We start from the raw sequence: 15,832 nt of genomic DNA, 5'->3' as shown, positions 1-15,832 counted from the left end.
GTTTAGCTCAGTGTCGTAAAAACAAACAGGCTCACAGCTGATAATGCAAAGAAGCTGCTTTTCATCAAAATGAATCTGTCCCTCACATTTTCAAAAAAGGCTTTTAGTCCTCACAGACATAAACAAAGTTATTGATGGTGTTGTATATTTTGTAGTGCTGAAGTCTGCATGTTACATTACAGTGAGATGTCTGGCAGTGTCATGTTTGTTAAGAAGCACACAATTAATGTTAAAGGACAATTTGTTGTAGTCAAAAAGTGAAGTTACATGATTTAAGCGAAATGTTTGTCAATAAAAAACAAAGCTAATGATATTGGTAGCAGTTACAGTCAAAAAGTAAGGAACAACTGATGAATAAAACATGTTTTCAAAGTCATCATAAAACTGTAATGGTATCATTAAGTACTCATATTGGTACTTTGTATCGATGAGTACCAAAATGTATATACTCGTACTTGGTCTGGAAAAAAGTGGTATCGGTGGATCCCTATTCGACATAACAACATTCTAACATAAACTTTTAAGAGCAAGCAATTTGTGTGGAAATGATTGTGCATATTTAATAATGTTATTTAATGTGTTATTTAATGTTATTTATTTAATAATACTGTTATTTGCAGGATTAAACTCTGACAAATCTCCTGAAATAACCCTTTTGTAACTTTGTTGTTCTCGCTAAAATGTTTCTAACAACAGCTTATTTCCGTAGGCTGTTTCTCCACATTTAAAATTCAATAGAATATAACCTCTCTGTGAATAATTCCAGGGTCTCCTGAATTTAAATAGAAACAGAGTGGTTTGTATTGTACATCGTTTAAAATCCCCTCTTAGAATGCAGAACACACCTCTCATACGCAAAGAACTCTGATGGTTACCACAGTCACTTATTTCTCATGTCTGTCATGATGCAGCAGCAAAACAGCTTAATGGAAAAATGCACCAGTGCTGTTGTTTGCCAAAGCAGTATCTGTCTCCATGTCAATATACAGCTCATAAAGAATTGTTTATACAGAATGCTATGCAGTATGTGAGGTTTTTTTAAGTACCATATAATGGTAGCATATTTCCACACTGTACTGCATTTATTTGTGTTATGATAATCACTTTCCGTGTGAAGCTTCTTCATTGTTGTTGAATTTATGAGTTTTAATCTTCACATTTCCTTGATTCTCATGAATGACTGCTGCTTGGATGGAGTTATGGATGCAGCTTTTCCTCTGCAAGTATGTTGTCATGGTGATCGAGCTTTCTGTCAAGTGCTTCGACAACTAAAGGTGCACGTATGAGATCGGTTATTGATGAGGCACAAGCAGTGTGTGAATGCTGCCCAACTATTCCAAATAGTTCAGAATTCTTGGATGCAGTAGATGTCGATACCCGTAGAACAATTGGCAGGTTTAAATATTTGTGGTTTTTGTGCAGAGAGTGAAAATGTTGTTATGCATGGTTGGAAGAATAGAAGCACAGTATGGGTTAAACCAAGCAACTGCTATTAGTGAATATGCCGAAACTGTAAATCTTCTTAAATTGGAGTCGGGAGAGGATTCTAAATAAGCAGTTATCTTCACCTAATAGGAATGGAACTGAATCTTGGCATTTGTTTTCAAAGATTAAAAAAAACACACACAGAAAGGGAATGGGCTTTTGTGAGAAATAAAATTTAGACTGACAAGAGAAACCAGTACGATGTCCCTTGGGCAAAGTCAGACATTTATCTCTGGTGTGAACTGTCACATGGAATCTTACAAGGGGCCAATATTTCTCATCATTGCACCCAGTGAGTCAAAACTTTACACATTCAAGAAATTTTGGTTTCTTAGAATGCAAAAGACGGAGAACCACACCCTACTTTTCCTGGGTCGGGGCTCAAAACCTCTTAATCACACCTTGTATCAGCTTGTTCAGAAGAAATAAGCTCCCTGTGTAAAGCAACATGTGCAAATACCAAAGAAAAACAAAATTCAGAATTACTGTATGTGATACTAAATATATTGGTCGTCACATATGGTTAATTATTCAATGAATTATAATTTTTGAATTTGATAAGTAGCCAGAAATCTATTTTATCTTATTTATAACAAAAAGGTTAAATGCACCATTATTTTTGTGTCTTTTTCCTGTTGTTTGCTGATTTTGATCCCCATTAATCAACCCATTTCTATTTGATGATTGCAGTGTGTAAACAAGGTTATTGACAGGCTCTTTATGATCCAGTGACACTGTGATATAGGATGCTGTGTGGCACTGACATTTGATCGGTTTTGTGCAACCCTGAACCACTTTATAACACACAACCACCATGTATAATCTGTATCGTCTCCATTGTATTCACATTAAAGTTATGACCTTGAGTTTGACCTTTCAGAGTCACCCATTGTTCAAGATCATGTGACCAGTAAAAAAAGGTGATATGTGACTTCAAGTTAGTATTTCATAGATGGTCAAATAATAAACCATGAAACTGATAAACCTCAATATTTTACATGTATCAAAGCATGGGGTTGTGTACTGTTTAAAAAAAAAATGTAAATAGTGGTCCTGTAACAGTTTGTATTCTGATGTTTGATTAAAAACTTCAGGCATAATGTTCAGGTTGTGAAAACTGTAGATCTTCAAGCTGCTTGTTGGACATTTCAGATGATATCCCATCTTTTTGTTTTATTCTTTCTTTACTTTTTTGTAAGTTTTTTGTTCTATACATGTTGGAATAAACTTGAAAGAAATGTACCACGACCTTAAAATTATTTGTTATTCCCTATATATAAGTATTGGGCCAAAAATTTGACACCTTGATCATTTATTAAAAAAAAAAAAAATTGTCCTTCCTACCTGGTGGAAATGCAGGACAGAAAACTATATACCCTTGTTGCAAAGGTGTACAGTAACTAAAGTACAAAATGATAAAAATGACCAAAATGAGAAAAGTGTGCTTGTTCTGTAACAAGCAGGAATAGATATTGATGGATTTCTGGGCATGTTAGCAGCTTTTGATACGTACAGGAAGTGTCACATCATCTGCAGACAGTAACCTGTCGACTGTGTCCGGTAGAGGTGGGCAGATCGTTCCTAATATTGATAATATCGATACCGACGCTGGTATTGATATTGAACGATCCTTGTGTAAAAAGATCGATACTCAAGCTTTTTTTCTCTCCCGCATGCACTGACTGCTGCGCACACAGATTCATCAAAGTCTGCTTTCTGTCTGTAAGAGCAGCACTCCCTTGTATTGTGGTTTGTCAGCCCTCTACCTCAAGAGATTTTGTTTTAAGTTGTGTTGAGTGATATTTTTTTTAAACAAAAATGTTGATTGTGATACTAAAGTATTTTGTTGTCACGTACAATGTTTGGCAAAATTATGTCCTAGGTCTTTTGGATCCTTTGGATCTATGAAGCTTAAATATGAAAAAGTATCTGTATCAATATCGGTGATACTGGGCCTGTATTGGATCAGTACCAAAATTCCCATTATCACCCACCTCTGGTGTCCGGTACACTATTGTAACCACAGCAGGGACTGTCCCGGCGGCTGGTGCTGCTCCAGGAGCAGAACCAGCTGAATTTTAGATATGCTAAGAGTCACTGTTCGTTACTTTGCTCTGTGATGGGAATCCACATTCTGAGCAGATGGAGGGTGCGGATGATTGTGGTTTCATACAGATGGAAGATATCGGTTTAATACAGGCGCTTAGCACCTTAAATCTGTGGAAGGTGAACGTGAGAGCTATGATCTTCTGATTTCTCAGTGTGGATTTTTCACTCTGTTTGTTCAACCACTCTCATTTAAGTCAGTCCCATCTGCCACCGTTACCTCAGCAGAACTCATTCAGAGTTTGCACGAGTCAAATACCCGTTAATATTCCATTGTTTGACATTTTTCAAACATGTTTGTTCATGCAATACAAAAATAATTGTTGGCACAACATGAGCCACATTTCTCTGCTCAGCTTTGTTCTGCAGAATGGTAAGGTTTTTTTTTTTTTGTATTTCTTTTATGAAAGTCTGCTTTTTATAGTTCACTGAGGCTTTCACTGTTGTGCATGAACAGTCTGCGTAAGTGCACGTTATCGTGTTTCCTATTGTCCTCTGGCTAAGAGGTCTGAATTCCAGTCTTATTCCATCATTGTTCCCTTTCTGCACAAATTTGTGGAAATAACCTTAGTCCTAACAGCTGCTTGTATGTCGGACCTTCTCTCTCCTCAGCGTTGACGGCAGCAGCAGGACGGGGGAAGATGGAGGTTTGCAGCTTCTTGTTGGAGGAGGGTGCGGTGGTGCAGCAGGTCAACCGTCGAGGAGTGTCTCCAGTATTCGGTGCTGTCAGACAGGGACACTGGCAGGTGAGACACACCTGGACCTGTTGTTCTGAGGGACCTGATGCTGGTTCGGGAGTCAAAATGCAAACCACAAAAACACTGTGTGGGGTGGTCAACAGTCATAGAAACTTGCGTGTCTTAATCCTTGATACCTTGAAGCACTGATCAGATCGTCAAATAGTGATTAGTGCAAATTTACAGAAGAAAACTCCTAAAATTATGAAGTGGTTTGTTGGCGGCACCGACATGCTCCGAGCATTTCGGACAGACCACAGCAGACTGAATCATTTTGGATGAGGTAATGGACTCCGTTTGGGGGAATGTTTGTATCCATCTCCCAAACAAAAAAAGTCTGACTCATGCAAGATCAGATCTGACAACCACTGCAGCAGCAGCACCGTATTGGTGGAAATAAAGATGGAGTGGCCACAGTAACCACGCTGCCTTAAAGTAGTTACTGCTTCGATGTGTTTTACAAATCTTTAAAGCTGTCGGAAATGACATTTTACACGATTATAGCAGCCAACAACTATTTTTTGTTTTGTGTGTTGGGGGGATTTTGATTGACGAGAATGATTGTATGTGAGAAAACTGAAAACGTGCATTCTGTGTTATGTTGTTGCTGCTGTTTCTTGTGAATAAACACAAGTTACAAAAAAGAGTGGGTTACTGCAGTGACTTTCCAGAAATGCATCCAAAAATCACATTTAGAGACTAAAAATGCTTCTGACCAAGAACGTGGTTAGATTACAATCTCCACATGTCTGGCTTTTCCCACATAGAGACCTGTTAGATCTGTTAAAAGGCTCCAAATGCAGACCCTGAGGAAGAGGGGAGGGCTGGGGAGGGGTGGCTGAGAAGGGAAGCATTGTTTTGATTCTACACCATTTGCACCATGCCCTAAACACCATTTAGGGCAATTAAATTTTAATTTAGTTACTTTTAATTTTAATGTAGTTACATTTTGAGATTCTGTATTTTCTGTTGTCTCACGTTATTTTAACGCCAGAGACCACTTTCCTGTCTGGCCTTTCTGCTGAGTGTCCCTAAAAGTTACTCAGATTGTGTTTTTTCTATTTCTTCCTTAGATTGCAGAGCTGCTGTTGGAGCACGGTGCCGACATCAACGTCAGTGACAAGCAGGGCAGGACACTGCTAATGGTGGCCGCCTGTGAGGGTCACCTGAACACGGTGGACTTCTTGCTTTCTAAAGGTGGCCTACAGCAGTGCAAGGCAGCAGTCAACAGGATGGAGCTCATGGTGTTATTGTTATCATTATTTCTAATGAATATGGTTCCTGTCACAGGTGCATCTTTGACTTCAACGGACAAAGAGGGATTGACCACTCTGAGCTGGGCGTGTTTAAAAGGACATAAGAATGTAGTGCAGTTTTTGGTGGAGAAAGGCGCGGTCATTGACCACACAGACAAAAATGGGCGAACTCCACTGGACCTCGCGGCCTTCTATGGAGATGCAGAAATTGTATGTGATGACGCACTGATTGAAATAAATCTAACTTTGTTAAACACATCCAAGCACATTTTGAACCTGTTTATTTGCTGGAATAATTGGAAACATGCCACACAAACCCAAACTCCTCCATTTAGACTGAACTGAAAGCATCACTGTGGCGTTGTCATGTGCTGTAGGTCCAGTACTTGGTGGAAAGAGGAGCAGTGATCGAGCATGTGGACTACAGTGGGATGAGACCTTTGGACCGAGCCATAGGCTGCAGGAACACCTCAGTGGTTGTGACTTTGCTGAAGAAAGGGGCCAAGCTGGGTAAAGAACCACATTCAAAAATATTCATGCTGTGCAGAGCAAAAAAGTACCTTCTGTCATTATCCTTGATAGTGAGTAACCTTTTAAAAACTCTTACCTCAACTAAACTATCATTGGAAATTCAGCCTGTGAAATTAGAGATGGTCATAATAAAAATAAAATACTTTTGGAAGTAGGAAAGTTTTGAACATTGGTTACTACTAGTTCACTTTTAACTTTGTAAGTGGGTTTTGGAGGGATTGGAACTTCAGCCACATTAAAACACGAATATGGCTGTAGCTCATTTTCAGATTTCCATTGGAGGGCAGCACACGTTATGAAGGGGACAAGGGTAAGCTGTTTGGATCTTCATCTAAGGAAAATAAGAAACCACCAGACGGCACTGTCTCTGCAGGGCGGTGACTGCTCTTGAGAGTTAGTAAAGCTTTGCCCTGCAGTGGAAGCGCTCTCAGAGGTCCTTAAACCTGGAAGCAGCCAGGTCAACTCAGACCAGAGGCTTGCTGTCGCTTCCCTAAGGATCCAGTTCAATCAATCAATCAACTTTTTTCTTGTATAGCGCCAAATCACAACAAACAGTTGCCCCAAGGCGCTCCACATTGCAAGGCAAGGCCATACAATAATTATGAAACACAGTCTACGTCTAAAGCAACATAACCAAGGGATGGTCCAGGGTCACCCGATCCAGCCCTAACTATAAGCCTTAGCGAAAAGGAAAGTTTTAAGCCTAATCTTAAAAGTAGAGAGGGTATCTGTCTCCCTGATCTGAATTGGGAGCTGGTTCCACAGGAGAGGAGCCTGAAAGCTGAAGGCTCTGCCTCCCATTCTACTCTTACAAACCCTAGGAACTACAAGTAAGCCCGCAGTCTGAGAGCGAAGCGCTCTAATGGGGTAATATGGTACTACGAGGTCCCTAAGATAAGATGGGACCTGATTATTCAAAACCTTATAAGTAAGAAGAAGAATTTTAAATTCTATTCTAGCATTAACAGGAAGCCAATGAAGGGAGGCCAACACGGGTGAGATATGCTCTCTCCTGCTAGTCCCCGTTAGTACTCTAGCTGCAGCATTCTGAACCAACTGAAGGCTTTTTAGGGAACTTTTAGGACAACCTGATAATAATGAATTACAATAGTCCAGCCTAGAGGAAACAAATGCATGAATTAGTTTTTCAGCATCACTCTGAGACAAGACCTTTCTGATTTTAGAGATATTGCGTAAATGCAAAAAGGCAGTCCTACATATTTGTTTAATATGCGCTTTGAATGACATATCCTGATCAAAAATAACTCCAAGATTTCTCACAGTATTACTAGAGATCAGGGAAATGCCATCCAGAGTAACGATCTGGTTAGACACCATGCTTCTAAGATTTGTGGGGCCAAGTACAATAACTTCAGTTTTATCTGAGTTTAAAAGCAGGAAATTAGAGGTCATCCATGTCTTTATGTCTGTAAGACAATCCTGCAGTTTAGCTAATTGGTGCGTATCCTCTGGCTTCATGGATAGATAAAGCTGGGTATCATCTGCGTAACAATGAAAATTTAAGCAATACCGTCTAATAATACTGCCCAAGGGAAGCATGTATAAAGTGAATAAAATTGGTCCTAGCACAGAACCTTGTGGAACTCCATAATTAACTTTAGTCTGTGAAGAAGATTCCCCATTTACATGAACAAACTGTAATCTATTAGACAAATATGATTCAAACCACCGCAGCGCAATGCCTTTAATACCTATGACAGTTGATGTCCCGCAGTTTCCCCAGACTTAAACCAGATAGACTTCAAGATTGAACTGTTTCACAGGGAATGTGCATGCAGTCTGGCTAGTGTCCCTGCAAACATGAACACAAACAGTGGACCAATTGGAATATGGACGTTCTTTTGTGATGAGACCCTTAAAGTTGGCAGTGCCCGCATTAAACTCGCCAATATTCACAGGAGGAGGTGTCTTAGTGCCAGGCTTAATGGAAATTTTATGCTGTATAAGGAGCTGAGAAATTGGGTTTTAATGACACTGAGGGTAGTCAAGGAGGCATTGGTAACAGAAATCTTCATGCAGGTGACTCATATTTGGTTTGTTAACTCTCAGCATGCTTACAGGGAAATTGAAGCATTGTCTTCCTCCAAATTTCCCCTCATCTCATCACAGTCACGGCAAGTGATGGTACAGTTCTGGCAGATGGGTCTGCTGTACTGTCCTGTTGGACCGGCTGCTTTATAAGGCTGGTACTTGTGCCAGAATATTGGAAATATTTTATTCTGCCAATCAGCTACAAATCACCAAATTTCAGTGAGATTGCAACGGTGGTGAAATGGCTGAGGGTGGGGAAAGTGTTAGGTGTCTGTAGTATTGGGGCTGAATTCCTCATGGAGATGCCGTTGTCATGGCATTGCAAGGAGTCTTTGCTTCCATCTGAGAGATGAGTATCATTCCAACTAACAGAAACATCATCATCTGAATTGCAACAACTACATGGATCCTCGCAAGGTACAGTTACTTGTTACTCTGCGACCGTAGCAATTTGGACGGCCAGTAAGTAGTTGACTAACAATACTCATTGAAAGCAATGACTTAACTTGTTTGTATCCTCTGTTGGTGTTTGCAAAGCTTTGATTTGGTTGATTTTGCTTTGGATCTCAAGGGATCCCCCATAAGTCACTGGCGAGGTGATGGTCAAGAGTTTAAATCAGTGGGCTTGTCATCAGAGGATCTCTGTCACACTGGAAAATCACCAACCCCCTGTTGGAGCATTGGGCCAAATCTTGACAGCACACTGACATCTGTGGCTACATTTACATGCCGTTAATATTGGGGATAAGGTCAATATTCCGGTTTCTGAATCATTAGGAATAACCTGTTTACATGGTTAAGCAGACAGTTACTCCTGTATACATGGTCATTGGTATCATTTGGAATATCCCCATCTAAACAGTGAAGCACGTCTTCCACCGGTGCTTGATTTGGTCTGGCATTCGTGCAGATCCTGCTTTGCGTAACTTTTCGGCCACCTTCTTGTAAATGTTGCTATCTTGGTACTTTCTAGTGTTTTTCTGTGGTGCCGCGCAATGAGCGGCTGGGTGCCGACGCGCGAATCCGTCCGCACGTCTTTCATTACAAAATCTCCTTTAACAGTGGAATGTCCGGATAAACTGCTGATCCCGACCTCTTCTGAAACTTCTCTGCTCTCTCACGATGTCCTGGGTCAACAGAGGCTTAAATTTGGAAGTTTTCAGCTCGAAGTAGGCTGACGACGGAGGCTCGTGGCGCGGCGCGCCGTCTGGCGCAGTGGGCTGTCCTTAAAGCGATAGTAACAGTCCTTAATCTCTCATCAGCCGTTAAAATTTTCACCGAAAACCGTCTGAATTTCTCGAATGGTGTCCACTTGGATGTGCCTTACAGTTTCTGAAAAAATTTTGATCAAGCAAAGCGCCAGTCTCTCAGGAAGTTCTCAGACAAAGGAATTCTGACAGGAGGGGTGGACCAGTGCTCACTCAAAGCCTGCCCACAGGCGAATGACGCAACCGACAGGTGTGAAAAAACTCACACATGCGCACGAGGGTTCAAGCTTGTCTGACGCAATCACACGTGATTCAAATCCATATAGTTTTTGAAAAAAATAATAAGGTCGGATACTTTTCTAATAGACCTCGTATTCATGTCTTTCACGATACTAATGAAGTACTCGGTTTCCTTCTCGCTCCAAAAGTGTGCTGCTGTGCTGCCGCGTATGGATTTCCCCATGCTTGTTTACCTCTCCTTCTCTGGTGTTCGGTGGGTTGCGCGCGCCGCATACAAGTAGTTGCCGTACTCAAAAGACCAAGATTCCTTGCGGATAGGACATGCGCAGAACACAAAATAATGTTCCTTTCTATGGGGATATCCCGATGCGCATTTATATGACCTGATATTCAGGTTAGAAAAGGAGTAACCCAGGGGTCATATTCGGGTTTTTAAAAAACGGAATATGAGCATATTCGGGTTTCTGCAGGTGTTTACATGGCCGTGCGCAACCGGGTTATTGCTAATATTCCGGTTATGAAAGGGTTATTGGCTGCATGTAAATGTAGTCAGTGGGTGAATGTGAGACATCGCATTGAGCATTGGTTTGGTATCAGATATGAAGTCTCCAGTCCATTTCCATCGTTGCTGGCCTGTACACAGGATTGAGGGCAGATTCTGCATATGTGATTAAATTATCATTGGCAGTTCAAATGAAAGGTTCAGTCTAGGATCATTTAAATATGCACTTCTTTTGACATTTTTTTTTCTTCCAGGAGATGCTGAAAATGTATCATTAAATACAAAATGAATTTGGTTTGTGGAGCCCCGCAGGCCCTAGACCCTGACTCCTGGGCTGCAAAATTTCCTCGGATTTCACAGTTTTCCTTTCACAGCCCTGCTTCAAACTTTTCATAGTACATTTCCATTGAATCGAAGAAGCATGTAGTTGAAAGGTTGCACCCTGTCAGCCGAGCATATTATTATATGGATCTTTGGAGGATCGTGCATCATAAAGGAAATGGTCACGGGACTGTTGGAAGCTTCCCTCACTAGACTGCTTCATTTAGAGTCTCACTCTGTTTTTGAAGTAGGCTTGCTCAAAGCAGAATCACCATTATTGTCTTTATTTATTGCTCGTCTAATTCTGGGAACTCAGATATTCATTAGCTTGGACATATCTGTCTCTTGACTTGTGTAAAGAAAACTGTCTGTAAAAGTGATGATTTAGATTTGTTATGTTAAAGGGTGTGCATACTTGTGCTGGCTTTTGTTGCATCAAGTTTCCCACTTTCTGGCCTTTTTGTTTATTTTTTGCTTCTATAAGAAGAAACACTCAAGCTTGTCAGCTTAGACATAATGCATTTATTCAGGGGATATACACAACCCGCCAAACGTTTGTACACACTTTCTTATTCACGTGAATGGGAAAGTGCTTTGGAATAATTTGACATTTAAGTGATATTGCACATGGTCGCGTGTACTCACTTCTGTTAGGTATTGTATATCCCAGAGTATGCACTCTGCAGATACACACAAGACAGGCCAGATATGACGTGGATATAAAGAATGTTAAGTCAGCGAGTTTGTAAATGTAACCGAGACGACTGGAACTTGTTCAGAAAAGTAAAGTGTCTGTTTAGTCTGCTAAAGTTTTCTTTGTTTTTTTAGGATTTGTGTTGATGCACGCAGCATGCTTAAAAACTGGAGCTGATTTCTCTCTGCTTTTGTTACTGTCTTACAAAATATTTCACGGTACCAAGAATAGGACAGTAATGTGTAAAGACCTGGTTTCCACGCCTGCATTTTTCTGTTCCATGTCAGTAAGATGGAGCTGAAAGTGCATGTCTGTGTGCATGTCCATGCTCGCTTTTGTAAGAATGATCTTTATCTGCAGCACGTTTGCTGTTTATCAGTGTTCTTTCATTACACATAAAGCCACAGTTGGTAGGATTTAAGGGGGTTCATACAGCAGAAATTGACTACAGCATTCATAACCTTCTGTTCTTTAGTCTTTAATTACCTGCAACAACAAAATCATAAACTTAGAATGGTCCTACACGGGGCGGGCCCCCCTCAAGGAGGCTGCCATAATGACACAGAAGCCTGAAAGGGACATACTTACTCCTCCTCTCATATTTTGCAGCATAGCTGGAGGACTGAAGGAAAAAAAAAGGAATCAGTGGTTGTTCACCTATAATCGGTCTAGTTCAGGGTTACAAGTTTGAGAACACTAATTTTTGTGAAATTGAGAATCATACATGTTGCTTATCACATGAGGAAGCCAGCGAGCATGAATCCCTGCCAAAAAAAAAAAAAAAAAAAAATTTAAATAGAGAAACTACCGTGACCAGTGACAGCATAATGCAGTCTGCAAAACCTGACCACTAGATGAAGCTAAATCTACACACTGTAGCTTTAAATGCTACATGCATGTGTGGTCATTTTTTTTTCTTTACAGTTTTTGCTCCCATACCGCAGCCGTAGTTGTCTGCTTTTCCTTTCTGTGTAAAGTATCACTCTTAATCTTGCATGATCTCTCTCTTCAATCTCTCCCTCCTGACTCTGTTTACTGCTTTCAATAAACTAAGGCTACAGAACGTCGCCTTACGATCGATCAGGTACAATCTTTAGGTAACTTTTGTTTGTGGCAATTTTCCACAGAATACAGCGACTGTGCGTTGGACGAAACAACACAGTCACGTCTGGCTCTTTCTTTCCTTCATACACCACAGGTAATGCTGCTTGGGCCATGGCTACTTCCAAGCCTGATATCCTGATTATCCTTCTGCAGAAGCTGATGGAGGAGGGAAACCTGCTTTATAAGGTACGGCACAGCAGACACACACACACACACACACACACAACAGGTCAGCTTCAAAGAACGCTTTTATGTATAATTCATATTCCTAATTTGCTCAGCTGTGTTACCAGAAAAGCAGATGTGGTTTGAGTTATAATCAGATGATGTCACGTCCTGCCACTCTGAAGACAGTACGTGAGACGTAATGTCATCATTCTTGCATCTGGTGCTGTCTGTGTGTGAAGAAGACAACTCTAATAATATAATAATGAAAATACACTGTAGACACTTGATTCCCACACCATACGTACCTCCTGGGAAGTATAAGGGAGAGAGCAGTGAGTTTGTACACAGTACACTTTTCATACAGGGTGACCCCAAAAAACAGAACCCATAAAAATTGTAACAACTCCTACGAAGGTCCGACAAATTTCAAGAAATTTACTGGACTTAAGCTTCAGTCTGAGTACAATCATTCCTCAAAGTTTCTGTTATCTTGGTCACTTTGCATAAAAGTCATGTTCTTTCAAAATTATGCTCCAAATGGTATGATTTGTTGGCAAATTTGCTGCACCTTTATAGGATTTATTACCATTTTTATGGGTTCTGTTTTGTTTTTTTTGGGGGGGGGGGCGTGAAGTGGTCACCCTGTACTTACACCATACATACACGCTGTGGAGCAGATACATTTTAAGCTTGTTGAATCTGGTTTTTAAATTTTGTTTATATGATTTGTGCTGTTTCTTTGGTTCGTTATATTTGCTGTTGTGCAGCACTTGTATGTATATAGTTCTATATAAATATTTAATCACAGTGTGTGTATATTTTAGGCCAATGATTTTCATCAATAATTCTAACAGCCAAAACTTCACATTCAGAAAGGTGCTGCCTTGACACAGCTGATAATGATGAGTGATGAGTCTGGTCCATAAGTAATTGGACAGTGACCCGTTTTTTGCAAAGTTAGTTTTCTACACAACAATGGAGGTGAAATGAAACAACTAGTATGTGCTTGTAATGTAGATTTTTTTTTTTTTTTAGCTTTTAATTTCAGAATTAAAACCATTTTTACATTGTCTGTCCATTTTCATAACAAGTAAATGATGTATGAGCAGAAATTTTCTATCCTATAAGGATTATATCAGCACATGAACATTTCCAAGTCACTAAAAATGTCTTTGACTTCATTTATATCATTCATTAAGCAGTACAAACAGTGTGACACTGTGGTAAATCTGTCTGGAGTAGGCAGTTCTCAAAAACTGAGTGATTGTGCAAGGAGGAAATCAGTGAGGGAAGCAACCAAGACACCCCTGACAATAATAAAGACGTTACCGACTTCTGTGCCTGTGATTGGAGAAACTGCACATAATGTAACATTTTGTCTGTTGCATCACTAGGTATATCTTAAATTATATAATCTTCATGGTGTATTGAAACAGAGGAATTTCATAAAAAGATGTCAAACTTCAGGTTATATTTGTGTGGAGGCACATTTGCAATTCAAGCCTAGATTTGATTTTATTTTCTCCTGTGAAAATCCTTTTCTGTGCCACTCACCAGCCACAGAAGCCTATAACTGATTCAGAATTGTCTTGCCATGGGATTCTTGGTGGCTTCCCTCACTAGTTTCCTTCTTGCAGTTACTCAGTTTTTGAGAACTGCCTGCTCCAAACACATTTGCCGTGCGCTACCATACCAGTTCATATTTCTTCAAGACTGATATAGATTCCAAAATTAAGTCAGTGACTTTGAAATATTCATGTGTCCATCACCTTGAAAATAACTGGCTGTAAACGTGATTATTTGTGTTATGAATAATATTTGTCATTTAGTTTTCCTGGTGGGCTTTGTAAACGAGGAGACTGTGTAATTCCTGAATGGTTGTGATATTTTTGTTGAACCCCTTAAATTAAATCTGACAGTTCATTTAAACTCCAGCGTAGTGGTGCACAGATGAAAACCCACACAAACACTCCCTGTCCAAATACTTGTGGGCCTGACTTTGCACAGACATACTAATTACAGCATGCAGCGTCTTAGTGAGACATTTCAAGTGCCTCTGGTCTGCAAAGAGAATTTTAGAAAAGCAATTAACGATGTCTTTTTCAGTTAAGCATAAAAACGACAGGGCTGTTTTCTTTTCTGGAAATGCAGAAATAAACACACGCGTGTGGTTAGCACAGCTTGCACACGGAGCCGTGATCGACGCCTGACATTTAACAGATCGACTTTTGCGGCAGAAAGGTCAAAGCAGTCGAGTGTGTGTAATTGATGAGGGGGGGATTTTTTCTTTTCTTCTTCCTAACTGTGTGTTTGCCCTCTGTGTGTCCTCCAGAAAGGAAAGATGAAAGAAGCAGCCCAGAGGTACCAGTACGCCCTGAGGAAGTTTCCTCGAGAAGGCTTTGGCGAGGACCTGAAGGCGTTTAAAGACCTCAGGGTCTCACTGTACCTCAATCTCTCCCGTTGCCGCAGAAAAACCAACGTAAGCCTCTAAAAAAAAGAAGCCCTCTCCACTTTCCCCTCACTCAGTGCTGCAGTCGCAACGAGCTCATTTAAAGACTTTTGAGTAAGACTTTTGAGTACGCCAATATATTTTGTCAATGTTGTGAATACCAGGGGGCGTCATTAAATTGGTATTTGGTGCAGAATAGACTTTTTTTTTGTCTTACTACTATTCCCACAAGTTTGGAAATGTAAAAAGATTTCACAACGACTCCAGAATGTGAAGTTTGTTAGTTTTCAGCGGCACAAAGCTGCAGTTCATCAAAGCGCATTGTGAATCGGTTTCAAACACCAGTCAGCCGGCCTGTTCTCTCAGCCAGAGCTTCAAATGGTTAATGTTTAATGTGAGTGATGATGAATGAAATGTCAGACTTGTCAAATCAATGCTGTTTAATTCCCAGAGTTTGACTCGAGTTTGAACCTTTTCTTTCTCTGGCTGGAGGTTTCTGTGTAAATTATTTTGTTCTTGCTAGAGAGAGCTTGTTTACACACACACGCCTCAGCTTGGCAGCAAAACCAGCGTTTTGTAAGCAGCCGGCTGTTGATGTGGTTTCAAGCTGCAGACGAGCAGGAGACGTGAGCGGATCTTGTTGCCAGGTGTTTTATCACTTGGTGGAGGGAGTGATACAGAGATCCTGGCCAGCTCTGCTGCAGCCGTGAGTTACTATCTGGCGCAGTGAAGACTTTGTGCTGTTTTTACTGTAACCTTCAATTCAGTTAATTTTATTTATACAGCGCCAAATCACAACAAAAGTCCACCACAAGGTACCACACATGAGCAAGGTTTAAACCTTAACCAACCCATGAGTAAGCACATTGGGGACAGTGATTAGATGGATTATAGGAAGAAACCTAAAGCAGACCAGACTCAGAGGGGTGATCATCTGCTTTGTCCATACTAATGAAACACACGCAAAAAAAATAGTCAG

At 40.4% G+C, this 15,832-nt stretch overlaps 1 protein-coding gene across 1 annotated transcript in view; it reads left to right on the top strand.

Moving 5' to 3' along the window:
• tanc1b (tetratricopeptide repeat, ankyrin repeat and coiled-coil containing 1b) overlaps positions 1 to 15,832 on the top strand; it is a 201,748-nt gene that overhangs the window by 182,312 nt on the left and 3,604 nt on the right. The window contains 6 exon segments of the mRNA XM_034186667.1: positions 4,204 to 4,337; positions 5,402 to 5,525; positions 5,619 to 5,794; positions 5,962 to 6,094; positions 12,331 to 12,422; positions 14,737 to 14,883. Of these exon segments, the coding sequence (XP_034042558.1) occupies positions 4,204 to 4,337; positions 5,402 to 5,525; positions 5,619 to 5,794; positions 5,962 to 6,094; positions 12,331 to 12,422; positions 14,737 to 14,883 (806 nt within the window).

Source organism: Thalassophryne amazonica, chromosome 14 (genome assembly GCF_902500255.1).
Source record: "Thalassophryne amazonica chromosome 14, fThaAma1.1, whole genome shotgun sequence".
Taxonomy (NCBI): Eukaryota; Metazoa; Chordata; class Actinopteri; order Batrachoidiformes; family Batrachoididae; genus Thalassophryne; species Thalassophryne amazonica.
The sequence above is the reverse complement of the archived record's forward strand: the minus strand, read 5'-3'. Positions and strand labels throughout refer to the sequence as shown.